The sequence below is a fragment of the Uranotaenia lowii genome, chromosome 1 (assembly GCF_029784155.1).
Source record: "Uranotaenia lowii strain MFRU-FL chromosome 1, ASM2978415v1, whole genome shotgun sequence".
Classification (NCBI taxonomy): domain Eukaryota; kingdom Metazoa; phylum Arthropoda; class Insecta; order Diptera; family Culicidae; genus Uranotaenia; species Uranotaenia lowii.
Genome location: NC_073691.1, coordinates 5,933,884 through 5,960,975, shown reverse-complemented (window position 1 = coordinate 5,960,975; position 27,092 = coordinate 5,933,884). Strand labels below are relative to the sequence as shown.

At 41.3% G+C, this 27,092-nt stretch overlaps 3 protein-coding genes across 5 annotated transcripts in view; 2 read left to right on the top strand and 1 right to left on the bottom strand.

The window, feature by feature from the left end:
- LOC129738873 (craniofacial development protein 2-like) overlaps positions 1-7,223 on the top strand; it is a 48,676-nt gene extending 41,453 nt beyond the window's left edge. For 2 of the 3 annotated variants that reach the window (XM_055730184.1, XM_055730183.1), the window contains one exon: positions 4,580-7,223. In XM_055730184.1, coding sequence (XP_055586159.1) covers positions 4,580-5,317 — 738 coding nt within the window. In that variant the 3' untranslated portion in view covers positions 5,318-7,223. Of the gene's footprint in view, positions 1-4,306; positions 4,342-4,579 lie in introns of those variants that run through there. The other variant, XM_055730185.1, reaches the window with a different exon arrangement.
- Positions 7,224-11,109: 3,886 nt separating this feature from the next.
- Positions 11,110-15,401, top strand: LOC129757025 (pancreatic triacylglycerol lipase-like). The gene is made up of 4 exons (XM_055754116.1): positions 11,110-11,621; positions 13,694-13,959; positions 14,019-14,832; positions 14,889-15,401. The coding sequence occupies exons 1-4, from the start codon at positions 11,492-11,494 to the stop codon at positions 15,371-15,373; spliced, it is 1,695 nt and encodes a 564-aa protein (XP_055610091.1). The 5' UTR covers positions 11,110-11,491; the 3' UTR covers positions 15,374-15,401.
- Positions 15,402-21,538: 6,137 nt separating this feature from the next.
- LOC129753714 (pancreatic lipase-related protein 2) lies at positions 21,539-24,825 on the bottom strand. The gene is made up of 4 exons (XM_055749562.1): positions 24,251-24,825; positions 23,015-23,442; positions 22,144-22,952; positions 21,539-22,076 (listed from the first exon to the last, which is right to left on the bottom strand). The coding sequence occupies exons 1-4, from the start codon at positions 24,372-24,374 to the stop codon at positions 21,779-21,781; spliced, it is 1,659 nt and encodes a 552-aa protein (XP_055605537.1). The 5' UTR covers positions 24,375-24,825; the 3' UTR covers positions 21,539-21,778.
- Positions 24,826-27,092: the final 2,267 nt, after the last annotated feature.

Here is a 27,092-nt window from a genome sequence, read left to right as displayed (position 1 = left end):
CCTCACGGCTCGGCCCGCAGATCCCTTGTGGTCTCGCGCCTAACCGTAAAAGACCATCATCATCGTCCTCGGGTTCTGAGGAACCCTAACTTCCAAGGAGGACTTCCCTTCTCGGCCTGTCCGGATACGGGGCACTCTCGTGGGCAGGCCGATTAAACGCCAATGAAGGAAGACGCCTACAAAAACTGAGTCCAGCAACGCCCGCTGGCGCCGACAGTTTCGGCACCCCGTTGGTACGCCAATACATCAACGGCCCTCCTGCTTCCTGAACTGTATTTCCGGAGCCACGACATCGCGACGCAACACCATCTGCAGCAAACCCACGGTTAGTGAGCTCTTTTACACGCCACATTACAGACAGAACATTGTTTTATACACACAGACAACACGCCACATAAAAACATCAATGAAAATAACATAGAAACATGAAATTTCCGATTTGTTGTATTTTATCCGTAAATTCCTTGGTTACCCAGTAGCCAGCCGGCCCTGAGGTTTCGTACTCTGAGGCCTAATAAAGGGAGTCCATGTAACACCGGCGGGGTGGTAGGTTTTAAACTTACAACGCATTTCCAAGGAAGTCTCTCTCCATCGTCTAACCAGTGCGATAACTTACTGTTCAGTTTTGTGAGAATCGTTTGTGTAAATTTCGTGAACTCACCCATATGCAAGGAAGTGCCTTAGTGCGTGAGGGATAATGATCATAGTAATTTCCCGAACACCGTACCAACCCGTGCAATTGACCAGATGGAGCAAAGGAAAGTGTTAGCGCCACCGATGGAAGGAATCACTGGATGGACTTCGAAACATTTGTCCTGCGTATGGGGTCAGCGTACTCCAACCCTGATAGCTTCACTTGGAATTTATACCGCGAGGCATTCACATTACAGAGCATCATACCAAGTTGATGAAAGTACGAAACGGAAGTGTTCAGAGAACGGAATCCAGGTAAATGCCATCCCCAGCTCCGTACCAGGCAATGCATCATTAAACCTATGGCCTTGTGATAATAGGGCCCCGTTATTCTATGCTAGAAACTGACCGACAGCTCCACTTGGCGTTCGTTTACAAAACTTCGCTGCAGCCTGATTCATCCGGTGATTTAGCAATCAGGTGCTTGTAAGGCATTTCGATCAACTTCACCAATCGTTCTTTACGCAGCCCGAGAACCGCCCATCCTTTCTTCTTACTCTACTTAGCAGCAGGCTAGCAGCTAAGTTACAAGTCCAACTCCCGGGCTCCAATCCACAAGCAATGTGAAAACAAGTAGTATTTGGGCCCCTGTTGAATCTAGAGATTTGGCAAGTAGAGTTTGTTATACTAATGGAGCATCAGCCCTTGGATAGATACATGGTGCTCTAGCGATTGCTAGCGTCTTAAAACTTCGTTGTATGATTATAGTATGTTTGAACGAAATGAGATTTATCATTAATATCGAATTTTGATGTTTTTCTGAGAAGAATGTGTTAAAATTTATATGACAACCGAAAAAACTGCAACGGAGGAACAGGTTAGCGTCGCGTCAGTGTTGTTTGGCTTTAGTGCATATTCAACAAGACCACACGGCTGTCGTTGATAAATGCTCACAAAAATGTTAATCGAAACTGACGACAGGCACCACCGTTGATAAGGATCGCTCTCAGCCCGGCAGACGTGGGAATCATAAATCAAACCGAGCGAAAATTGTCCCCAACGAGATGTATTTTGTTGTATATCGTCATTTTTTACCAGATACACCTATCGCTGGAAACAAAAATCCAGAAGAAAAAAAAATAAATCATTGATCCCCGCGCGCCTGCTGCACATGACTTTCTCATTAGCCTCCATACTAGAACGAAGCGCAGGGAAATTAAATCCAAATACTGAAACCAGCGAACGTTTCCAGGGAAACCGATCACAGCACTCTTCGGTTGCTGCGCCTAAAAGTTTCGAGAAATTAATATGCGAAAAATATGCAAATCCATGCAGCAACCCGAGAATGCATTCTCTATGGATGGTGGTGGTGCATAAGTTATTTTCACCTCGTTCCTAACTCCGTCTTGCGACCAGAATCAAACGAAAGAAAAACTTTGAAAAAAGCAAAGCCTGCTACCATGGAGGTGGGCTGCCGGGCCGGGGCTAATGATATCCCCACTTCTTCGATAACTATAGACAGTAATATCATTCAAGTTTTGTAAGGACCCAGACCAGGTTACAGCACTCCACCCAAAAAAGACTTGATGAAAAAAAAACGGTTTCGATTTCAGCCTTTGTTTCTGAATGTGGTCGCGAGGGATGTTCGTTCTTTCTCGGCAAGGGTTTTGGTCCGGCGTACCCTGCGGGAACCGACCACCGGTTGAATTTATTAAGTTTGATTGAAATTAAGGTTTTGTGTTTATTTTCTTTTTTTTTTTCGTTAGTGGTTAGAAACCTTGAAGGAGGACACAGGCAAACAAAAACAGGAGGGCGGCGAGAGGGTGCTTTTTAACATTGCATGATATCATGCAGTGACAACCTTGTCGTTCCGGCTCGTTCCGTTCTGCCTTTGGCTGACTGGCTCTTTTGCTGGACGGCTAAAAGATTGTTCAGTTTATTGTTTCCACTCTTTACCATTTTTTTTTCGGGGGGATGGCTCGTTTTATTGAAACTTGTTATTCATAATCAATTTTTATGCCAGCGAATAAATTGACAATTAACATAGTAATTACCGGTGCAGGTTGACTGTTCTCATATAAATTTGGAAAGTGATGTGACGTCAAGACAATAGGCAGTAAATTTCGGAACTTATTATTATTATTATGATCGGTTGGGCGATGAGAAACCAAAATCAACAGAACAGGAATAAATAAGTTCAAAGTTGTAAACATTTGGAAAACATGGCGCCTGATTATCATCTTGGAAATTTATATCACAGCAGCCTACTGCGATGATGATAATCATACCGCACTGACACCTGTCAGTGGGTGTTACGAAATCTGAAAGGCCATAACACACCGCATCTCAGGAACATGAACAATAGAGAAGCGGATTCAAAATAAATAAAACTCCAAAACCTCACACGTCCCGATACCCTATAATTATTCACTTACGCAGCCCGAAACTTGGGAGGCACGAGTGTTTTTCGACGAATGATCCCTCTACCTTGCGGGTCGAAAAGGCGTGAATGAGAGCGCTTTGGGAAACCTAGAAATTGCAGGCAGACACAATTTATGAGGAACCAAACCAAACACGAAGCAAAAAACGCAGCAAGCGCACCCTTCTCATGTCAAAATCAAAACAACGATCGCAGTGCCAAATCCCACTTGACTAGGCCACAGGCAGGCAGCAGAACCATGTGACGAACATTTGAGTGATAGAAGCGAAAAAAAAATCGGTCCAGAGCCCAAACCCGAAAACAAGAAAGATAATTGCTTGATTTATTTACGCAAGAACAAGAAAAAAACAAATAAGGCGTTGAAATGTTAAATACTGGTTCCAGCCCAGGCATTTAACATGCAAAATCAGCCTCTCAACGGAACGTTGTTCGTCGTCGTCTCCGGGTGCTGGGTGAAGTCGAAGATGATGCACCTTGTGGTGAAGTTGAATCAGTTTCACCAAAAAAACAAAAAAAAAAAAAAGGTTTCATCCGAGTATGCCTTCTTTTTGCCATTGAAGGAGAGGAAATTGAAAACAGGCACCATGGCAACATATGTTTGTGGACTGTGGTTTAAGATCCTTTACACACGGTTGAGTTGAACGTTTTTTCGGTAGGTTTCCGAACACGACAGCGAATATCCCGGGAGATCAGTCCTCCGATTTTGGTAGATTGGCACAGGTACCACCGTCGGATTGCGTGAGGGCCCACGGGAAGTCCGGGCTGGCGTCTTCCAGAAGTTTGATAGCGCAAACCCACGACGACGAGAACCCCGAAAACGATCACAATCGTATTGTTTGAATCGCCAACGGTTTGTTCGGCTCGATCCCCGTTTGGTTGGCCACGCTCAAACTAACCGAATGCCTCTGTTGCCGGCTCTCAACAAGAAATTAGGAGTAAGCCGGCTTAGCCGAAAGCGACAAGTGCTCTTACCCCGATATCTACCTTCATACTTAGAGCATTGAGTGAACGACTGAGGAGAAGCCGGGCTGAAGATGCATTTTTGCAGGCCTAATTTATGCCCGTAATTATGTTACGTTTTATGTTTGCACTCATTTTTCATGTACTGTCGTCGTTTTCTTCGGTCGCAGTTGAGCTTTTCTTTCTTTCCGTTTTAGTGCCTTGTTTGGAGTTGCACATGTGCGCGAGAGGATGTGGATGACTGTTGAGGGAAGGAACTGTAACGCCACACCGATTTTCCTTTCAGAAGTCACTCAGCCGGATAAAAGGTGCAAATCGTTTGTCGTTTTTCTTTCTTCTGTTAAGTGAATTTGGATTTTAATGATCTCGAGAAGTATGTTTTGTTTTTGCATTTCATTCTCAAGAAGATCTGATTGCAAGCTAAAAAGCGCATAATCAACGATCATACATAATTGTGTCAATGAATCAACTTTAATCAACTCTTTGCGATTATAATTCAAACTTAGAAAGTGTTTTAATCTGAGTGCATATATTTAATATTTTCAGGAATTTAACAGCAGAATGGTGGCCGATCAACCCCCGAATGTGCCGGTCGAGAATCAAGGGCTGGTTCTTCAACATCAGCATCGTCAACGTGCATATCTCTCACCTCGGAAGTACGATGACGACAAAGACAAATTCTACGCGCAGCTGAAGCGTGAAAACGACCGCTGCCCAAAACATGGTATCAAAATCGTCATCGGGGATGTTAACGCTTATATCGGCCAGGAGGAGGAATTCAATCCGACATTTGGAAGGTTCAGTGCGCACCAGCTGACCAACGAAAACGGCATCAGACTAATAGATTTCGACGACTCAAAACGAATGGCCGTACGTAGTACCTTTTTCCAGCACCGCCTCCCACATAAGTACACGTGGAGATCACCGTACCAATCGCAATCACAGATCGACCACGTTTTGATAGACAGCCGGCACTTCTCGAACATCATCGAGGTCAGGTCCTGTCGGGGCGCCAACATCGAGTCACACCATTATCTTGTGATGGTTAAGATGCGCCCAAAACTTTCCGTAGTGAACAACACACGAAACCGGCGCCCACCTCGGTTAAATATCACACGACTGGAGCAACCTGGGGTTGCAGCAGACTACGCGTTATCGCTCGAAGCAGTGCTGCCGGCAGAGGGCGAGCTTAATAAAGCCCCTCTCGAGGACTGTTGCTGCGGAGAACGTCATCGGTCATTTGGAACGAACTCGACGGAACGACTGGTTCGACGGGAAGTGTAGGATGGTGATGGACGAAGAGAATGCCGGACGGACGGCAATAGTGCAAAGAGGCACCCGTCCAAATGTGGAATATCACCGATAGCAGAAGAGGCAGCGAGTCCGAATTTTCCAGGAGAAAAAGCGCTGCCTCAAAGCATCCCGCAAAGGCTTCGTGTCCCAAGCCGAAATGTGCCGGGATAAGGACGAAGCCTTCCTAACGGACAATCGTCAGGTGATCAAAAGGTGGAAGCGGTCCACATGCAGGAGATCAAGATGGTAGGGGAAGATACATCGCCGGCGTAGCCAACGACGTAGAGGAGCCACTCCCAACGATGAGTGAAGTTAAGGGAGCCATTTGCCAGCTGAATAGCAACAAGTCGGCTGGGAAGGATGGTATCGCAGCTGAACTCATCAAAATGGGCCCGGATAAGTTGGCCGATTGCCTACGCCGGTTGATGATCCGAATCTGGGACATAGAACAGCTACCGGAGGAGTGGAAGGAGGGGATAATACCCCCCATCTTAAAGAAGGGCGCCAAATTGAACTGTGAGAACTACCGAGCGATCACTGTCCTGAATGTCGCCTACAAAGTGCTGTCTCGAATCCTACTCCGCCGCCTAACGCCACAAGCAAACAGATTCGTGGGAAGTCATCAGGCTTCATGAAGGGACGGTCAACGACGGACCAGCTCTTCACATTACGGCAAATTCTCCAAAAATGTCTTGAACACCGAGTCCCTACGCACCATCTATTCATCGACTTCAAAGCCGCGTACAACACGATCGATCGTGATGAGCTATGGAAAATCATGGACTAGAATGGCTTCTCTGGGAAGTTGAACAGACTGATCAAGGCGACGATGGATGGAACGCAGTGCTGTGTGTGGATTTCGGGTGAATTGTCGAGTTCATTTGATTCGCGCAGGGGGCTTCGACAAGGCGATGGTCTGCATGATGTTCAACGTGGCGCTAGAAGGTGTTATTCGAGGAGCGGTGGGTGAAATACGGGGCACGATTTTCAACTGATCCAGTCAACTTATCTGCTTTGCCGATGATATTGATATAGTCGACAGATCATCTGCGGCAGTGGAGGAGATCTATCGCAAACTGAAACGCGAAGCAGGAAGGACTGGGTTGATGATTAATACGTCCAAGACGAAGTACATGCTGGCCTGCGGATCCGAGACCGACCGAACCCGCTTGTCCAGTAATAACAAGGTCACGATCAACGGCGACGAGCTGGAGATAGTCGTAGACTTTGTCTATCTCGGCTCACTGGTGACCGCAGACAATGACAACAGCCATGAGATCCGGCGGCGAGTTATCAGCGAAAGTCGTGCCTACTATGGACTCCACAAGCAACTGCGGTCGAGAAGACTTAGCCCTCGCACGAAGTGTGACCTGTATATGACGCTCATAAGACCGGTTGTTCTTTACGGGCACGAGATATGGATATTGCTCGAAGAGGACTTGCGTACGCTCGGAGTATTCGAGCGAAGATTGTTAAGAACCATCTTTGGCGGCGTGCAGGGACCATCAGAGCGCTCATAAGACCGGTTGTTCTCTACGGGCACGAGATATGGATATTGCTCGAAGAGGACTTGCGTACGCTCGGAGTATTCGAGCGAAGATTGTTAAGAACCATCTTTGGCGGCGTGCAGGGGACGGAGTGTGGAGGCTACGGATGAACCATGAGCTCGCGCGACTCTACGGCGAACCCAGTATCCAGAAGGTGGTGAAGGTTGGACGGATACGCTGATGTGGCGAGAATGCCGGATTGTCCTGCATTACAGGTGTTCGCTGCCAAACCGGTAGGAACGAGACGAGCAGCGGCGCAACGAGCGAGGTGGCTAGACTAAGTGGAGCGTGATCTGGCGTATTTGGAATGCCCGAGAAGTTGGAGAACGGTTGCCATGGGTCGAGTGATTTGGAGGAATATTGTTCATCAGGTTATGTCGTGAGACCGAAAACCATGTAAATAAAAAATAATCTAGAGAGAATATATATTCATCAGTTGTAGCTCATAAAAGCTTTGACTTCAGAATGACTTTCGCCTTCATTATCTCTATCTAGCGACGACTGGCGCTGAGTTGACCCTGCCTTGCACGGTGTTCGGGAAAACTGCGGTGGTCATTCTCCCTCACACACTAAAGCCAGCTCCTTGCATGCATGATCTAGAAGAAATCGTTCTCAATTCAAAATTAAAAAGAAAAACTTTAATTTAATGCATTTTTTAGGAGCACCTTCTTTGGATATAATTTTTTCCTTACTGAATGAATGAATAAATATCCCGATCCATTCCTCTGGCTGCTCCAAACTTTATCGGCATCTGATCCGCCATTCGTCACAAGTCCACTTGCTTTTGTTGGGACTCATCGCCGAATGTGCAAAAAAGTGCATCCAACTCTGCCTACATGCATACCTACTTATTCACCCGAAAAACCAGACGAAACGTGCGATAAGAGCACGAGCCGCCGCCGAAGAGAGCCGGAATCGCACTTAAATGGTCGTTCCGTGTTTTTAGGTTATCTAAATCACCCGGGAATTATTCATTCGATGTCTTTGCTTGCCGTGTCTGTGCGGTGGCGTGGACTTTTTTTTTAATTCTTAAGCCTGGGGATGCATCGACCTTTGAGCGATGCGATAACTTGCAAGGATCAACTCGAGGCCGCGCGGTCAGCGATCATCTGGATCGAAGCGTCCTCGGCGGGACCAGAAAAGCCGGTCATCAAGTGAGGAAAATTAATTAATCTTCCTTACTCCGTCGTTTCGGCCTTAAATCCACATTCGAGCCCCGTTCCACCTTGTTTTCCAGGGGCCACTGTTACGAAAATTGACCCCTCAAGCAGTGAGCCTCCAAAAAAGGAGGTAAATAAAAGCAAAAGAGGAAACGGCAAACCGAAACGACGGATTTGCGCGCCCGGTAGTGCCTTCATGCTTCTCTATCGATTTATCATCGCTCATTAAAGTCGGTCGTCCGGAGTCTTTGTTTAGGTAAGAGTGATGGACATTCGAATAGGGTCAGCCACCAGAAAAAAAAACCATTAGAACCAGCCAGCCCACGCTTGACGCCGCGGCGGGAGGTCGGCCACCAGAAATTATCGGGAAAACGGGATCACTTTCCTCTCTCTGCCCGTAACATTTTTCTTCACTCTTCTCCTTGCTGCTACATGAACTTGTTCACGCGCCTGTCGAGAACATATCAATTTGTGGCAACAATTAGCATGTTGTTGTGGATCGTGGACTTTTAATTGTGGCGCCAATCTGCTTAACAACCTAAGGATAAGTTGTGATGGAACAGATGATTGGAGGTTTTTTTAAATTCTTTTTTCTAGGATTCTAACGCTGTCGCGTTATTCATCCCCTCAGATGATTGGAGGAAAAGGTGCAACTGATTATATTCTGAATTCACATATGAGCGCATGACACTACAACAGCTTTATCAATGCAGACTAGATTGATTCGACGTTGCTAATGAAATTACTCAAAAATCTTCGATTAATCAAAATTTTACAATTTCGAAAATTCAGTTAATTTTGACAGTTTTGACAATTCTGACAATTTAGACAATTTTGACAATTTTGACAATTTTGACAATTTTGACAATTTTGACAATTTTGACAATTTGGACAATTTTGACAATTTTGACAATTTTGACAATTTTGACAATTTTGACAATTTTGACAATTTTGACAATTTTGACAATTTTGACAATTTTGACAATTTTGACAATTTTGACAATTTTGACAATTTTGACAATTTTAACAATTTTGACAATTTTGACAATTTTGATAATTTTGACAATTTTGACAATTTTGACAATTTTGACAATTTTGACAATTTTGACAATTTTGACAATTTTGACAATTTTGACAATTTTGACAATTTTGACAATTTTGACAATTTTGACAATTTGGACAATTTTGACAATTTTGACAATTTTGACAATTTTGACAATTTTGACAATTTTGACAATTTTGACAATTTTGACAATTTTGACAATTTTGACAATTTTGACAATTTTGTCAATTTTGACAATTTTGACAAATTTGACAATTTTGGCAATTTTGACAATTTTGACAATTTTCATAATTTTGACAATTTTGACAATTTTGACAATTTTGACAATTTTGACAATTTTGACAATTTTGACAATTTTGACAATTTTGACAATTTTGACAATTTTGACAATTTTGACAATTTTGACAATTTTGACAATTTTGACAATTTTGACAATTTTGACAATTTTGACAATTTTGACAATTTTGACAATTTTGACAATTTTGACAATTTTGACAATTTTGACAATTTTGACAATTTTGACAATTTTGAAAATTTTGACAATTTTGACAATTTGACAATTTTGACAATTTTGGCAATTTTGGCAATTTTTACAATTTTGACAATTTTGACAATTTTGACAATTTTGACAATTTTAACAATTTTGAAAATTTTGACAATTTTGACAATTTTGACAATTTTGACAATTTTGACAATTTTGACAATTTTGAAAATTTTGACAATTTTTTATTTTTAATGGTATTGATCATTTGAAATAAAATTCCATGATGGATTTTTATATTTATTGAGCGAAAATTTTAAATATTAAATGGTAGCATTACAATTAATGTTAATACTTAGAATATTCTGAAGCCTCAGATATTTTCAATATTTTTTTTCCTTTTTTTTTCAAACATTCGTTTCTGCATTCTATTTATTTTCCTGTCTCCATTTTCCCGTTCAGCCCACTGTATGGAACGAAAAGAAAAACTCATGCAACATTAATATGTATCGCATCCTTGTCATCTACAAAGATGCCAGCATTTAGGCATCTTGATCTTATTCAAAAAACCTCGAAAGTAAACTTTATTGGAACGGTTATCGTAGGTCGAGTGTTTGCATATCATGAAGATTTGTTGTCATTGGACTGACGTTGACATTTTTAAAGAATTATATCAACTACTTTTCGAAAGAAAAGCCGAATATCAAAAATCTTGAACTTCATTGGTTCGAAAAAAGTGGAGTCCTTTTTTAGATTACTTCGCCACTATACATCTTAATTAATTGTAATCGTTCAGTTTTGTTTTTACCTAAAACGTTTTCACGATTCCATAACGGTCCTCAAACTAAAATTTAATGCACCTGGCACCGTCCGACTATCCCAGTGTATGCTTACGCTATTCGCCGCTAGGTGGGGACAGTAGTACGCTACATTTTGATGTCGCGCGACGCTATCAAATTTGCCATATAGGGTGGACAACAAATTTCGATTTTTTTTAAACCGTACCCTTTAATAATTTTTTGAAAACTATTGCTTTGTGGAATGTGGTAACAATTTCAATAATATCACAGGATATACAACATATTTGATAGGATTCGATATTAAAAAAATATTAATATGAGTCAAATTTTACGAAAGTTTTTGTATACAATTATCGTCAAACTTTTGGATAATATATCCTGTAGAATAGAAACAAAAGTTTTGAAAAACTGTGAAGATTTGTTTCGCGGTGATAAGCTGTTAACCGAACATGTTTCTTTTTATCGAATTTTGAATATCAATGAGTATTATTAAATTTTGTCATCTTCAAATCCCAAATTGAATCAGCTGAGCTTATCAAGAGTAATCCGTGCTCCCAGCCAGTAGAATCCGATCAGAGGCTGAATCAAATTTGGATCCGGCTCCGGAATTCAAACAACAAGTATGTAAGCAAAAGATTTAGCAATCATCATCACGCTTATTCATGTGTTCGATTGCATTGCGGGATGGCCTCCCATAATTAGTACTACTCTCATTACATTGATAATACGAGAGCTCATGGTCGCGAATCAGTCTTGATTCGATTGTTGACTGGGGTGGAGATCATCCAATAGGAGGACTGTGAAATCATTTCCGCTTTCGAATAGCAACATCATGGATTAAAAGTACGGATTTCGAGGAACAACATACTTAATTGTCAGCTGTGACATTGAACCTGCCAATTATTTCATCTAGATCCGGTAGTGGTGATGGACTAATTGCTCAAGATCAAACAGTGAGGACAGTGCTTGATTCTTTCGTTCCAATTTATGTCGCGAATTGGAACGCTCGTAGTGTGGAAGCCTATGTTTGGATTAAAATCCCTGATAAGAACGGTGACGGGAAGAAAGATCTGAAAAGTGAAGAAAGAGACAGGAGACGAACATCGGAAGCAACATGGAAGTTAGCAATAGCACCGGATTTCTGCTGCAGACCATGCTGTATATGGCCAACCATCAATGGAACAATAGCCTGTACAATGCCATTCACAACATCAGGGAACCGACTAGCAACAACATTACACTAAGTGAGTACTAAGCTCAGATTATTTCTCAGAAAAAAGAGCGAAAAGGCGAGTGACGTTTGCGAAATATAATACTACCATTGGTTGGCTTTGTAATCAATCTATGTATACATTCGAGGATTCTGATGAACATTTTACAAACCGTGCTTAGCCTAATTTTTGTAAATCGTACAATGTGTTGTATTGATATTTGTAAAGTAGACAATAAGGAATAACTAAAACATAGACGTTCATCATAAGCTAGAAGATATGTCTGTAGAAGACTACCTATTAAAGTTTCGAAAACTACCACCAACATCTGGGAAGCTTCATCATATCAGTGAATGGGCAGCACGTGGATTGCATCACGAGTTTCAGCAAATCTTTCGATGCTGTTATCGGGATGACATGCGCGAAACTGAAGTCAGTATTCGAAAGTATACACGCAGTACAGATGTATGTAGGTTGGACTGAGTCGATTTGGGGTCATTTTTGAATTTCTCAAACCCTAGGGTCTAAAAAGCTTCGTTTTGGCTCAAAACTCATCCACGATTTTTTGCAGAATTTTTAAGTAACGTTCACATGAGTAAATTTGAACTTTTATGCTTGTATGGGAAAATTGAATATTTTTTTTTACAGAAAAATCAACATTATTTTTGTTTCTTCTGTGGAATCGAGCCTGCTTATGGTTATTGTGCCAATTTATAAATTTCCTAAAGGAAGTTTTCTGCCGAACAACTTTGTTGAAGACCATAACTTCGTATCTTATTAGGCAAAAAAGTTATTAGTTGTTTAACAGGGGTATGTCTTTTGGCATTGAAAAACAATAAATTCAACTGACATCACTGCTGGTGCCTCGCGAAGTATTCATGCATGAAAAGTTGTCATGCAATACTTTTCGAGGCTCCAGCAGTGATGTCAATTGAATTTATTGTTTATCAATGCGAAAAGACATACCCCTGTTAAACAACTAATAACTTTTTTGCCTAATAAGATACGAAGTTACGGTCTTCAACAAGTTGTTCGGTGGAAAATTTCCTTTGGAAAATTCAGAAATTGGCACAAAACCCATAAGCATAAGCTCGATTCCACAGAAGAAACAACCATGATGTTGATTTTTCAGTACAAAATATTCAATTTTCTCATACAAGCATAAAAGTTCAAATTTACTCTTGTAAACGTTACTAAAAATTCTGCAAAAAATATGGATGAATTTTGGACCAAGACAAAGCTTTTTGGACCCCAGGGTTTGAGAAATTCAAAAATGAACCCCAATTTAACTCAGTCTTCCGGTACAACTCTAGGGTTCTGGTTCCGATCAAACCGAGATTCATCCGTACCGTAACCTGTCTGTCAAATTACTTGCCATTCTCTCCTCATGCGCTCACTTTGTTCTCTCTATATTAATCGATGTCCTTACAGGCTAGACACTATAATAGCAACCTCCCAGTGGCTCTGCATCGACGACCTTCCAGTGACACTGCTTTCTGTCTCGATGACCTCCTAATAATGGTTCCTGGCTCGTTGACCTTCCGAGCTTCGGTTCATTGTCCTTCCTTTGGCTTCTTGACTGGATGACTTTCAACTGCTGATTCTTTTCCATCTTTCCAGTAGTGCTGGGTCCATAACCTGTTTCTGCAGCACTTTGGGTAGAGGAAAGGAGAGATCTTTACTACTTGAGGGTAGAACTGGGAATCCCTTTATTCTGTATAGTCTACCTGAACTAAGCATGTTTTTATGCAACAATTATAACCACGGTTACATTTATTTATGTTTACATACTTCTGAGGTGTGTGTGGTTATTCGTCTCATCGATTGCTACGATGAAAAAATCTTAGCACATTTCTGCACAAAAACTCTCGCTGAAGAATGTTTGAGTCGAATTGAAAATTAATGAAAAATTAAGAGAGCTAAGTTTAGTGCATCGAAAAACCTAAACATTTTAGTGTCTCGTAAATTCATAACAATAAAATAAAATCCGAAGAGTTTCAGCATCCATCGGTAGATCCGTAATCGCTAGGTCGCAATTCGTATCATTTATAAAATCTTGAATAAAAAATCAATAATCTTTTTTCGTTTCTTCCTCGTAAAAACAGCTTCTGAGGACACTCGCTGCTACGGCGTCTACGGATGTTTCCCACTGACCTACCCGTGGGTGGACGAAAAGCGCCCTCTAGCATACCACCCGCGTTCTCCTGCCCAGATCGACGTTCGGTTTCCGGTATTCAACATCCCCGTGCGGGAGCATCCCAAATTCATCGACATCAACGACCCGGATGGTGTCCGGCAGCTGGGGATCAACCCCAATGGGTGGTTGTACTTCATCACCCACGGGTATATCGAGTCCGGTGATCGTCCTTGGGTGAGTAGAGATTGTTAGTCTGTAACTATCTATTTTTATTCTTTTATTTTATCTTTTAGGTAAAAGGATTTGTTGACACGTTTTTGGCCAACGATCCAACAGCTACGGTGATCGTCATCGATTGGAGGAAGGGATCAGTTCCACCTTACACCCAATGCGTGGCCGACATACGTCTGGTCGGTGCCATTACGGCTCACGTAATTCACCTGCTGTACATGGAGTTGGGAATGCGTAATGTTGACAAGGTTCATCTGTTGGGTCACTCGCTGGGGTCACACGTTTGTGGTTATGTGGGGTACTTTATGCAGCGCGATTTCGGTATGCAGCTGGGTAGAATCACCGGAATGGATCCGGCCGAACCAATGTTCTCCGATACGGATCCGATAGTTCGGCTGGATCCATCGGATGCGAAGTTCGTGGACATCATTCATACCGATGCGACGCCTTGGGTAGAACGCTGGCCACGACCGGGAGGCCTTGGGATGTATCAAGCGATTGGGCACGTAGATTTCTACCCCAACGGGGGAAGCAATCAGGCCGGGTGTGATGACGATATGCAGAAGTTCATAGACAAACAGAACAGTTCGTTCTTTTGGGGATTCCAGGAGTTTTTTGGCTGTAACCATCTGCGCTGCCATCAGCTGTACACCGATTCTATTGCTCAGAGATGTCCCTGGGTGGCGATAGGTTGCGAATCCTATGAAGATTTTCTGGCAGGGAAATGCTTCGATTGCGACGTTGATGGCCATTACTGTATAGACTTCGGACCGAATGCTCGCAACAGCTACCGAAGGTTGATCGAAAACGGTGTGATGGTTCATCCGAGGCCAATTCGAGCCTACATGATTACCGGAGATGATTCTCCCTTTTGTCGTGAGTAAACTTATAGTACTTCCATCTTCAATTGTTGACTTTCGCAAAATCTTTAGGAACTCACTTCAAGGTAACTCTAGTCCTGTCGGATAGCGACGAAAGTTTGGTGCACGGTGGCGAGGTGGGTAAAATGGCGATCGAAATGTTTGGGTGGCAGCGAGAGCGTTCCGGACAGATGGAACTCACCAAGGAACCGATATACTTCGAACCCGGACAAAATTATTCGGCCGTTATGGCGGGTAAAGATGTAGGCCTCCCAAAACGAGCTTTCCTGTCCTGGGAGTACAAAACGAACCCGTTGAATCCACTCACGTGGCGGCTTTTGGCAGCACCACGGGTCTATGTGGCCTACATGGTGGTGCAAACGTTGGAGCATCGATCGCGCCAGAAGTTGTGTCCCTCGGCGGGGCTGCCGGTGCAGGCTGATCGGGATAACGAGTTTAGGCCCGAGTACTGTTCCGATTGGAACCCGAGACAGTACGAGAACAGAGGGTACACGGTGAAGAAGAATATCACGGAATATGGTGTGGTGTATCTTTGAAATATAGGATTTAGTTAAAGTGTTGAAAGTTGTTTGATTTGAGATAGTGATTGCACATACACAAACATCTAATGATTATGGAAGTAGTCTGAGCTCGAGTGCTCGATTGAATACGTGCTTTCTCGATGCCGTTGATGGGGAAAAGCGTACTGGTTACAAACCTTCATGGAAGCTTAGGTAGAACCACTAAAAATTTTGTTCCGTGTTACAGAAATCGAAGTAACAGTTGTTTGTTAATATTTAATTAATCATAGCAAGCTTGTTTTATGCAGTTACCTTTGTAAACCATGTGAAAAAAAAACAACTGAAGAAAGCTCTAAGGTATGACGCAACAGAAGATACGATGAAGTTAACTATATTTCGCGAAATGGACGAAAAGGCAAAGGCTTTGTTGATGGCGTACGTCGCGGACAGTCATCTCGAGTATGTGTAATAACCGTCTTACCACTTCCGCGGGCGTCTCAGAGACTCCCTTTTTTGGGCCTCAGGGCGGCACGCTTATCCACAAAAAACAAATCGCAGGGAATATCGGTTGAATGAAAAGAAAACTCCCAAATTTTAGGCTTCTCTATGCGTACATATATTGCCAGACTTTACACTGCTTGCCCCCCACTTCCTCAACTAAGGCTAACCTGTTAGGGACCTTACTCTTACTGCTGACGAAACCTCGAGGACTGATGGCGACCTCGATAGCTGTTCCTGGAGGGGTTGCGTTCCAAGACGTTTCCGACTACTTCCGCCTCGGCTCAAAAAGGGCTTCCGTCGTGGGAACCCCGACAGGACCTTTCAGGCTACCTTCGCCTCGAAACAAGATGGCTTCCGTCGGTGCACCAATACGGTCTAGCGATCTAGGCTTGCCTAACGACGACGCAGGAAACAAAGGCTTTTAGCCTAAGCCAAAGGGATTCTGATGTCCTTATTCACACCTTTTCAAATACTCTTCTCACGGTTCACGACTATGGTTGACTTTTTTTGATTTTTAGTCACAAGATAATGTTCGCGCTTTGGTAGTTTTTGGAAGAGTGGACGAGGATCAGCCAGTGCCATATGACCGACCTTAACCTATCATTCAGGTTGTTGCCCTCGCCTTGGCGCTCTTGCTTTCCGGGTTGGGTTTTGTCGACATCGTTACTCTCGTTAGCTATCTGCTACTAACGGGTTCAGCTGACGGCCATCTGGTGGTCAAGTTCCTAAGCTTGGTTGGTGTATGTGTTTGACAGCAGGGGTCTTAATCATCTGGGGACTGCTTTTGGGAGAGAAAACTTCATATACAAATGGCACTCACTGCGATATACTACAAATAAACAAAATTTACATTTAACTCGAACATTCTATGAAACCTCAAGTGTCATCTGGCGTTTACATATGTCCGGGACAAGGACACGGCAAAAGTAATGTAAGAGTCCTTGACGAACACGTTCAACAACAAGGGATTTTTGGGGCAGAATTATATTCCAGGGACAACCAGGGTGCTATTGCGATGACCGAGAAGGAGAAGACGAAACGAGCCAAAATATTGTTGAAATACGCAGGTTTAAGTGGTTGAATATAGTTATCTTTATTCATGTTTCGCCAGGCTAGTCATTTCAAAACTACATAATTCATTAGCGATTGTTATTGTCGCACTCTTCACTTATCATATTCCCTGTCCAGGAAAGTACTCATTTCTGAACGAGTAATCCGATAAATCTACTCATTCTTCTCTGCCAACACTGCAGTGTTACTGTTAACCACAGTTTTAGTAGGTTTGCTTTACAGTGTAATGATGTAAACATTTGTACTGTGTAGATCATCACCAACGGTCATCAGCAATCATCAATGATCAACCGCTATTGCTCTCAATAGACGAATTGACCAAGACAAACGGAGAACAAAAACAATGTGTTTTGGTTCGTTGACGGTGCAGCAGAATCTTCTGCAGCCGGGATACGTTAACTTCTGGAGGATCCGAAAACCGTAAGTTCAACAAATATCGATGTCAAATTTGTCCGAGATGCGTTTGCTGAGAAGAAGGTGAAGCTGATGTACGTCAAGAAACTTGAATACTCTCCTGTTGGAATATCATTGGCCAAAAATTTACCTGCAGAGGTTTAGATGAAATCCTATGAGAGCAGTCAAAATGTTAACTTTAGCCCTTCTATTTTTTTTTAATAATCAGTGTGTGACACCTTCCATTGTTCAGTTAGCTGGCACCTGTGCCAAGAAACAAACGGGGTTAACCTCATGAGTTCTCGACAACGTCATCGGTAGACTTTGGATTTCAATCAAGCTAAAAATCCAGCTCGAAGGACCATTTACCCTGGGATACCCGATAATTTTATTATTTTGATACTAATTGTAAGACCCATGACTATTGAGAAGCTCACAATTTTCATTCGAAGTTGTGTTTTTTTTCTTTAAACAACACTTTATGGTTGTAGAGGAAATGTAGTTAAAATGGATCGTCTTCGACTTCTTATTATAAAACATCAATGAATATCAGAAGTCACCTTGCTTAAGCCCTGAACTACTGGCCAACAATTTTTTTTCATTTTCAAGTAGAAACAAATGCATACGAACGACGTTGAACCTTGTTTGTTTTATTTGTTTTGTTTTATTTGTTTATTTCTGTAACTTAAGACTAACATCTTTTTTAATTGTTACAACAGTTTGTTTGCGGTACATAAAATGAGAGTTATTGAATATAATACAATTTTCACAATTTATAATTTTTCAACTAGTTAAACACTAAAATGCTCAAGACATCTTTTTCTAAAAACTTCTTCACTTTTTTCTATCGTCACACTATTAGGTAATGAGTTCCATAAAGATACGCCTTTTACGAAAAATGAATCGCCGTATTTTGCGGTGCGATGTCGTGGTATTATTAATTTTCTTGACCGAGTACTTCTTGCAAATGTTAATTTCTCATATAAATATCCTGGAGTTTTACATTCGATAAGCTTATGGAGCAACATACAGTATCTAAACTTAATAAAATTTTCAAATGAACAGCCGATAAGATGACACTGGAGATGAGAAACGTGGGAAAAACTGTTCAAATTGAAAACATAGCGAACACAAGAGTTCAATGCAACACGTAATCTATTAAGCATTTGCGCCGTAGCTTGTAGCATCAGAAAATCACATGTCAAAAAATGTGGATAAATCAAGCTTTTAAAGAGTCGAATTTTTGTTTCAATGCTTATTATAGAGTCACTCTGCCGTAAAGAACGCAAAGCATTGTATATTTTTCCACATTGTGTTTGTAAAGTAGCATCCCACTGGAAATTTGACTGAAATCGGAAGCCCAAACTTATGCCTGTGTCAACAAAAACTATAGGAAGATTATTCAGCGTAATACATGGGAGAAAATTACAATTTTTGTTGAACATAATGGCACAAGTTTTGGAGGAATTGAGTGAAAGCATGTTTTTTGAAGACCATTTACTGACTCTTGATAAGTCTTCATTAATCTTACTTGTGATTTCTTCTACATTACAGTCACTACAATCGAAGTATAGTTGAACATCGTCTGCAAATATATGTATCTCACAATGCTTCAATACAGTAGGCAGATCATTTATATACAATGTGAAAAGAACGGGCCCTAAAATTGACCCCTGAGGTACCCCAGATGTAACTGGTACGAATCTCGAGTATTCTCTATTATTAAAAACAGCTTGAGTTCTATCGTTTAGATACGATTTAAGCAAATTGGCAGCATTCAATGAGAATCCATAATAATTTATAAGTTTATTATAGAGTAACTTGTGAGAAATTGTATCAAAAGCTTTTGAATAATCAAGCATAATTAGAATAACTGAATTTCCTTTATCTAGCACAACCCCAACATCATCAATAATCTTTAGCATTGCTGTTTTTGTACTGTGTTTTTCTCTATAACCAGATTGAAAATCACTGAGTAGTTTATATGCATTAATGTGATTGCACAGTTGTTGTTTGATTACAAACTCGAAAACTTTTGACAGTGAACACAAAATACTTATGGGGCGTAGGTTCTCTAAAGTGTTGACAGGCTTCTTTCTTATAGGTATAATCTTCGATTTTTTCCATTCACTGGGAAAACTTGTTGTATGAATGATTTCGTTAAAAATGTGTGTGACAGGTTGAACAATAAATGGCCATATTAATTTCATAAATCTTAAATGAACATTGTCGAGTCCTATTGCATTGGATTTGATAGCAAACAGCGCATATTTTACTTGATCTTCAGTTACATCTTGAAAAAAGAATCTATTAAGTTGACTACTGGCTATTGCATAGTTGGTTCTAACGTTATCACATGTGAAAGCTTTTGCGAAATTCTCGTTGATTTCATTGGCATTAAAATTATTGAAAGTATCTGCACTTTGCTTACCAAATCCAGTGGCCTTAAGTCTCTGCCAGAGTACTTTTGTAGGAAGTTGAGTATTTATAAAATTCTTGTAAAACTCTTGTTTGGTTCTATTTATCAACATATTCGTTTGATTACGTAGGTTTTTGTAAAGTGTATGATTTTCCTCAGTTTTAGTTTTTTTCCATTCTCTATATGCTAAATCACGATTAACAAGTGCTCTTGAAACTGTGTTGTTAAACCACGGATTTGCTCGTTTAGCGCCTACACGTCTAAGAGGAACACAGGTTTCGAATATTTGATTCATTCTCTGATTAAAAGTGTTGACTAAAATACTTGGATCATTAATGCTGTAAAAGTTTGTCCAGTCTAAAGCATTCAGCTCTCGATTCAGTAAAAAAGAGTTTACTCGATTATAATCACGAAATTCAGCTGGACAATTGGGTTGATTTTTACAATGGTTGGTAGAAACAAATAATAAATCGTGGTTCGAAAGAACAGGAAAATCTATTTGGTTAAATCGTAACACGTTTGATACATCATTTGTGAGTATAAGATCTAGTTGGGAAGCTCCAGTTCTGTGGAAAAACGTTGGTTCCAATCCTAAACTTGTCAAATCGTACGAAGCAGCCTCAGCCTTGAACAATTTCGATTTAGAACTGTTAATATCTTGCCAATTAATGTTAAAATCTCCCAAAAAGTAAATGTAGGTATAATCATTTCCGTATTTGTTCATAATATATGTCAAACATTCATTAAAATCACTTTCAGGCGGATTATAAAAAGCTCCTACAAGTAGTTTTACATTTTTTACAATGATTTCGGCTAGTATATATTCTGGGCAGGCATAATCTACAGCTGGTGATATGTCTATAATCGAGAAACGCAAATCGCTATTTATATACATAAGCACTCCGCCACCTAGACGACCAAATCTGTCATTGCGGATTATATTGTAACCATTCAGTGCTATAATGTTATTATTTATATTCTGATTCAACCATGTTTCGCTAATACATACTATATCAACTCCAGATGTTTCTATTGCTTGTCGAAGCTCGCCTAATTTGTTTAACCTACGAGCACACAGGCTTTGAGCATTTGCACAGCACATGGATAATTTTTTGGGTGTAAATGCAGATTTCATCACAACACCCGCTTTACTCCAATTGGTAAAAGTGTAAGAACGGTTTTCATCCATAATTTCAAAATAAAGTTTCAGAAAAAGTAAAATCTTGCACTCAGCTTTAAACAATTTGCTATATATTATTATTTCAAACTCTCCAAAACACAATATCTGTTTAATCAAAATCTTAGTGACACAAAACATATGGTAACCACAATATCAGAATTCAGCTACAATTAAAATGATGATCGCTTAAACACCAACAACAGCTGGCATCTACAACAGTAATAAGCTAATGCTGCCAATTCACGTAGTAGGGTAGACTTAGAAACCGAGTTCTTCTATCAATTGTCGGTATTCAACGCTATTTTTAAAATACTACGCTCATGGAGGCCTTCTTCCGAGATTAAACGGTTAAAATAATCACGACTAGATGACGCCAATCGGCGGCGCTTACGCCAAAGCAGTCAATGCTTATCACCAATAGCAACCATTGCAGCAGCAGCTTGCTGCGATGGGTGAGTTTCGCAATCACTCTCGACGACGCGTCGACAAACAGCAGAAATATCCGGTTCTATTGCCGGCACAAACAGATAAAGCCAAAATCGATTCACCGAGTGGACTTTGATCTTCCCCCCTCCAGTGAGACACCCGAAAGGTCATTCTTTTCCACGTTCTATCTGATAACACACGTTCGCTAGTCTTTGTATTGGTTAAAAACTTAAGCCGTAAAGTGTATTTATTCTACTCACTAACAAAAATGTTTTAAAAAAATGGCACTGGTCTGTTCAGTTTTGTTTTCCTTACTGATAATTTGCATTGATACTTGCGCCACAGGCGAATACAGGCTGATCCAAAAAGGTTGGAAAATAACCGAAATACAGTTCATCCTCCAAAAAGGACGGATCACTTATGTAGACTCATTTCCGATTTAACGGACGACTCAGTCCAACACCGTTTCCATGGCTTTCGGGTGAAGTCGACAGTTTTCCTGAGTAAAAACGCTGTCCACGTTGCTCGTCACCGGTAGATTGTAGCTGGGGCAGAGTCGAATCTTGCGTCGGTATTCGAGGGTTTGCAGCACGATGTATTCGACGTAGACTCGCGGCGAGTTCAGTATTCGCCAAGTCAGAGGGTTCAGTAGACTGGTGTTGTACTCCCAGCTCACGGTCAGGCGTTGAGGTTTGCCGACGGTACTTCCGGCCAGGACCCGGGTCATCTCGTTACCCGGCTCGAAGAGTCTGGAAAATTGGAAACGAAAACTAAGATCAGTTGTTCAAGGGTTAAGATGGAAGGTCTTAAACTTACATCGGTTCGACGTTGAAAAGCATTTCGTCAGATTCGGTGCCATTACTGCCATGAACCTTTAGGTGAAACCGTCCAATTTCGCCTCCGTGTTCGATACTTTCCGAGGTGCTGGACACCTTGATGGTCATTTTGTAGTGAGTTCGACAAAACGGACCCGTTGGGCCGGTAATGAAGTACGCTTTGATGTCCGGCTGACCTATGATCTGATTCGCTTTAACCATCTGTCGGTAGCTGTCCTGGCTGTGGAACCCAAAGGTGAAACACATGTGGCCATCCTTGTTGCAATCGAAACAATCGCCGGCCATGAATTTTTCGTAGCTCTCGCAGGTGATCGCCTTAAACGGGCACTCGTGTTTCCGTCCATCGATCGCTAAGGTCTTCCTCCGGATACTTTCGATGAAGAAGTCCACCGATCGGACGTGACTACAGCTGAAGAACTGGTACACACTGGAAATAAACGATCCATCCTGTCGCTTCCAAAACGTCTGATCACAGCCCGGCTGATTGAAGCCTCCATTGGGATAGAAATCCAGGTGGCCAATCGGCTCGTACAACCCCAGGCCAATTTGGGAAACCATAGGGGTCGCATCGCTATGAACAATGTCTACGAATTTGGCATCGGTAGTGTCCAATCGCACGACCGGATCCGTTTCCGTGAAGGCCAACTCAGCCGGATCCATTCCGGTGATTCGGCCCAACTTCAGCCCGAAATCCTTCTGTAGATAGTACCCGGTGTAGCCGGAAAGATGAGCACCCAAAGAGTGCCCAATCAGGTGAACGTTGTCCAAGTTCGGTAGGCCGAGTTCCTCCTATTAGAAAAAAAAATCAAAATAAGTTTCTAAAAAACCACAAAAACATTAATCGAACTTACATAAATCATATGAATCACACTGGCGGTGATCGCCCCCACCAACCGGATGTTGGCACTGGCCTGATTGTACGGGGGACTTGAGCCACCACCCCAATCGATTACTACGCAGGTTGCAGTACCGTCCAGATCTTGATCCAGAATGTTGTTAATCATCTTTTCGATCCACTTGGCTTTGCCGCTCTGCAGGAACCCATGGGTGATGAAGTAGATCTTTCCACCGGGGTTGATCCCCACATCCAGCAGGTAATCCGGATCGTCGAGATTTATGAACTTCGGAATCGAGCGGGTGTGGTGGTTGAACACCGGGAACTGGACGTTGATTTTGGCAGGTTTCTGCGGATAGAGGGCGATCGGGCGTCGCTCGTCGGTCCACGGTGGAGTAATGGGGAAGCAACCGTACACGCCGTAGCAGACCACGTTGTTGGGATCTTTAGGAGAGAGGAAAATGTAGAAAATTTAGGTTTTTTTTTATCTCTTATAATTAATAGAGTTGCTGGATACTAAACAGGGATTTTCAGGAAAATAGCTCTCAACAGACCCCGTGTAAAAAAATAAAACGAAATTCATCAAAAAGCCTTATAAATCCCCTGAAATTTATTGACACTGAAATCAACTAGAGAAGAATGCTTACGTTTCCAATGATAAAAACAATGTTTTTAAGTATAGTGATTCAGAACTTATCACGTATTTATGTCATGAATTTGGCAAGTGGTATTTGAGATGACATCGAAGTAAGCGTGGATTCAGCAAAAAGCCAAAGTACTGCTGGTTTCCACCAAGAAGCGCATTATATTCGCAAAAGTTTAAAAGGTTTCGAGCTGAATCGATAAAAAAATAGAATGTATGTTAGTCAGAACTTATACACTATTTAGCAACTTGCAGGTATCTTCAAAATATCCATTTCGATTGTGATTAAATGTGTTCAGCGAAAAAAATAAAGGAAAAGACAATTTACTGACCATATTATTTTTCTAACAAAAACGGAAATTCCACTGTTTGGTCGGATTTGTAATTATTAATATGAATTGGAGTGATTGGTGAATCCCTATCGCTTATCAGGCAGTTATGTTCAATGATGTCTCAATAATCAATGCCCGGCATTGTTGTAGGTGGAAAGACGATGTTTTCAAAACATCGTTATTTCTTGATTTCATAAATTTTTGATTTTTTAGTTAAATTGGGAATTTAAATTTAGAAAAAAAACACACACACACACATCTCGCTTAACCTACTCACCTGCTCGATACTCCTCGTTGGCAATCATCGGATCATCGGTAATCAACGGATTACCCTGGTCCTGGTAGTTGGCCAGGTACATGAGCGTCGGAAACAGTAGGCCAGTTCCGTTCGAGAGATGCATGATGGCAGATTTTCATTCACAGTAGGCCGCGCACTTTTTATCTTTTAAAATAATCAGCACACCGGGATCACAGGATTGCTTTGATTGAAAGTTGATGAGAATGCACGTTTTTGAAACTAATCCGTTAGAATTAGTCAAAATACCACTTAATCTTCAATTGCACTAAACATGCGTCAATGATGGGGGAAAAGTTTCTTCTTAACGCAGCCACGTTCCTCTGACTCTTTTAACACGTTTTTTTTTCTTCTGTTGGTTTAAGGGTCAATGAAGAGCGCGTTTCTCTACTGATAACGGTCTAGAACACACTTGTGCTGTTTCAGTGGTTTCCTTGTTGGGTCACGAAGACGCGATTTTTTTTCAAGTATTCTGACTGAGATTGGTTGGTGCTGTTTGCGCTGTGATGTGATCGTTCCCGGAGCAGAGCTGATTAATGACTGTGGATGCTGGGCAGCGATCGGTCATCTTAAATGCACTGCATCCGCGTGGTTCATTCCGAATTCACAGAGTGTAATCGAGGGAATGAACTTTGAGATGATCTCCGGGATGCTGCTCCGGTTCATAAGTGTTCCTAATGAGCTTGAGAGAAAGAGCGGGGAAATTTTGCGCTGGCCGCACGCAGTTGTACACATTTTCCATTGACGGAGACAGCGTTGCGGTATGTAAGCAAATTGAATGACGTTGGGCTAGCGCACGTGGATCGGCGCGCATAAATGCATCATTGATTGTTCATTGGTGTTTTTGTTTTTCTGTTCTTCAGTGGAATTTTTTCCAACATACAAGTTGTTTACTGTTTACTTCGCTCTCATCTAAATTACGTCCTACATAAGATTCCTTTCTGTTATGTGGTTTTCTTATGAATCCACCGTAGCGTCGTTTTGATTTTGAATTTTTACCCTCAATGTGAATTCCGGTGTAGATTGTAAACCTTTACCTATATCTATGATTTTTGCGTGTTTTTTGTTGTTGCAGAAATGCGGGGAACAGTAGGCGGCTGTCAAAACAAGAGCATGCATTTTTCGTTTGCTCTTAAAGTGATCTGAAAAATTAAAATCTTGTGTTTTGAGTTATATTAATCGCAGCGCACTAAATTGGACTGCGCACTCATGACTGCGACATTTGTGCGAACTTGCACATTCGTGCGACCTGTCAAATCAGTGTAAAATCTGTCGGAGTTCTACACCCTAACTTCTTTTCAGTCAACCTTTGTACGGATTACTGCGACTGCAAAACATTGCACGATATCCAATTTTCAATGAAAGAGATAATAAATACCGAAGGAATTTTGTGAACATAAAGTGGTGCGTGTGTTTCAGCTAAGTACAATAATTAATTTTCTAAAACTTGCTCGAATCTTTTGCCGTTTATTGAAGATTATAACTGCTCTTTTAGTTTTCTGTTAGCTGTTAAAAGCAGTGTCAGTTTGTTGCATCTGAGATAATATTCAAACTGATGTTTTTTTTTTTCTATCTGATGGTGTTTGGAAAAAAACTTGAAAAGCTTTACTTGTTTTGTGAAACAGATTTTTCTGAAATTTCTACCACTGATTGCCTACGGGAGCAAGAATTCAGAGAGAATTTCACTCCGGCTATTCCTCTATCTAAAAAATAATCAATTTTTCACGCAGAGATAACTGGTACTATTGACACAAAGAAACGACGCCTTCGAATCTAAATCTTATTTCTCTTAATTCGAAAACTTATTTTATCGAAGGAAAAAAGAATTGTTTTAAGTCAATGTAAAATATTTCTGAATTAAATCAAAAGAAAATTATTCGACGATCCCCTTGTTAGAACTATCTGTTTGTACGAAGAATTCTTTTTGCGGATCGGGATGATGTAACAACGTATGCTGCAGGAACATTTGCTTCAATTTTACGAAAGCCGCTTCCTGATCATCTAGCCATCGCCAATCTTGCTTTGCTTGCAACAGATCATAAAGTGACCGAGCTATCTCCGCAAAATGCGGTACGAACCGTGCGACGTAACTTCCCAAGCAACCAAAAGTCCCATAAAACAGGTACAAACACGCTTACTCAGCCCCATTATTGATATGAAGTACGTTCTATGCAGCTCAAAATTTAAGTTCTTATTGATGCTTTCAAGTTCCAAAACAAGTCTTAATGATCTTCTATTCAGCTTCCAGCGGCCTCTTAACTCAGCTTCCGAAAAATCGCATTATGTGCAAAAAAATTTCTCTCTATATCAACTGAACCGTTGGCTTCGGTTCATATCACCTTAACTTGATTATTTACTGTGTTCTGTACCGGTGCCGCCATGATGCCATGCGCCGGATTTCAAACTCGACAAATTGTTCAATTTCTTCTTTCCTACATTTCCTACATATATCGCATCAGAATGGTCACTCAAGTACAAAATTACTTATTGAAAAAAACTTGCCCGGCTTGGGGGTCGAACCCCGACCTTCGTGGTGAGAATCGAACACGCTACCACGAGACCACGCCTAGATGTTGTTATAACTGAAACTAAAACTCGAAGAGGTGATTCGATTCTGAAAGCACATCAATGCACTTTTTGTAACTTATCAATACCCGTTTGAGCACTTTTGTGCACTTTATGTGACTTACCAAATCCCGTATTGAGCACTTTTGTGCCCTTTATGTGACTAAAGTCCCGTATAACGTACGTATACTTCACTTTTGCAGCTTTCAAGTTCGTTAATGAGTACATATAGTTCACTAATGGGAATTGGGCAAAACAA

Coding starts and splice junctions, on each gene's coding strand:
- LOC129757025 (XM_055754116.1), top strand. CDS start 11,492: ATGGAAGTTAGCAATAGCACCGGATTTCTGCTGCAGACCATGCTGTAT. Junction 11,622..13,693: donor TAGCAACAACATTACACTAA/GTGAGTACTAAG, acceptor TCGTAAAAACAG/CTTCTGAGGACACTCGCTGC. Junction 14,833..14,888: donor AGATGATTCTCCCTTTTGTC/GTGAGTAAACTT, acceptor CAAAATCTTTAG/GAACTCACTTCAAGGTAACT.
- LOC129753714 (XM_055749562.1), bottom strand. CDS start 24,374: ATGCATCTCTCGAACGGAACTGGCCTACTGTTTCCGACGCTCATGTAC. Junction 23,443..24,250: donor CAACGAGGAGTATCGAGCAG/GTGAGTAGGTTA, acceptor TCTCTCCTAAAG/ATCCCAACAACGTGGTCTGC. Junction 22,077..22,143: donor CTTTTCAACGTCGAACCGAT/GTAAGTTTAAGA, acceptor CCAATTTTCCAG/ACTCTTCGAGCCGGGTAACG.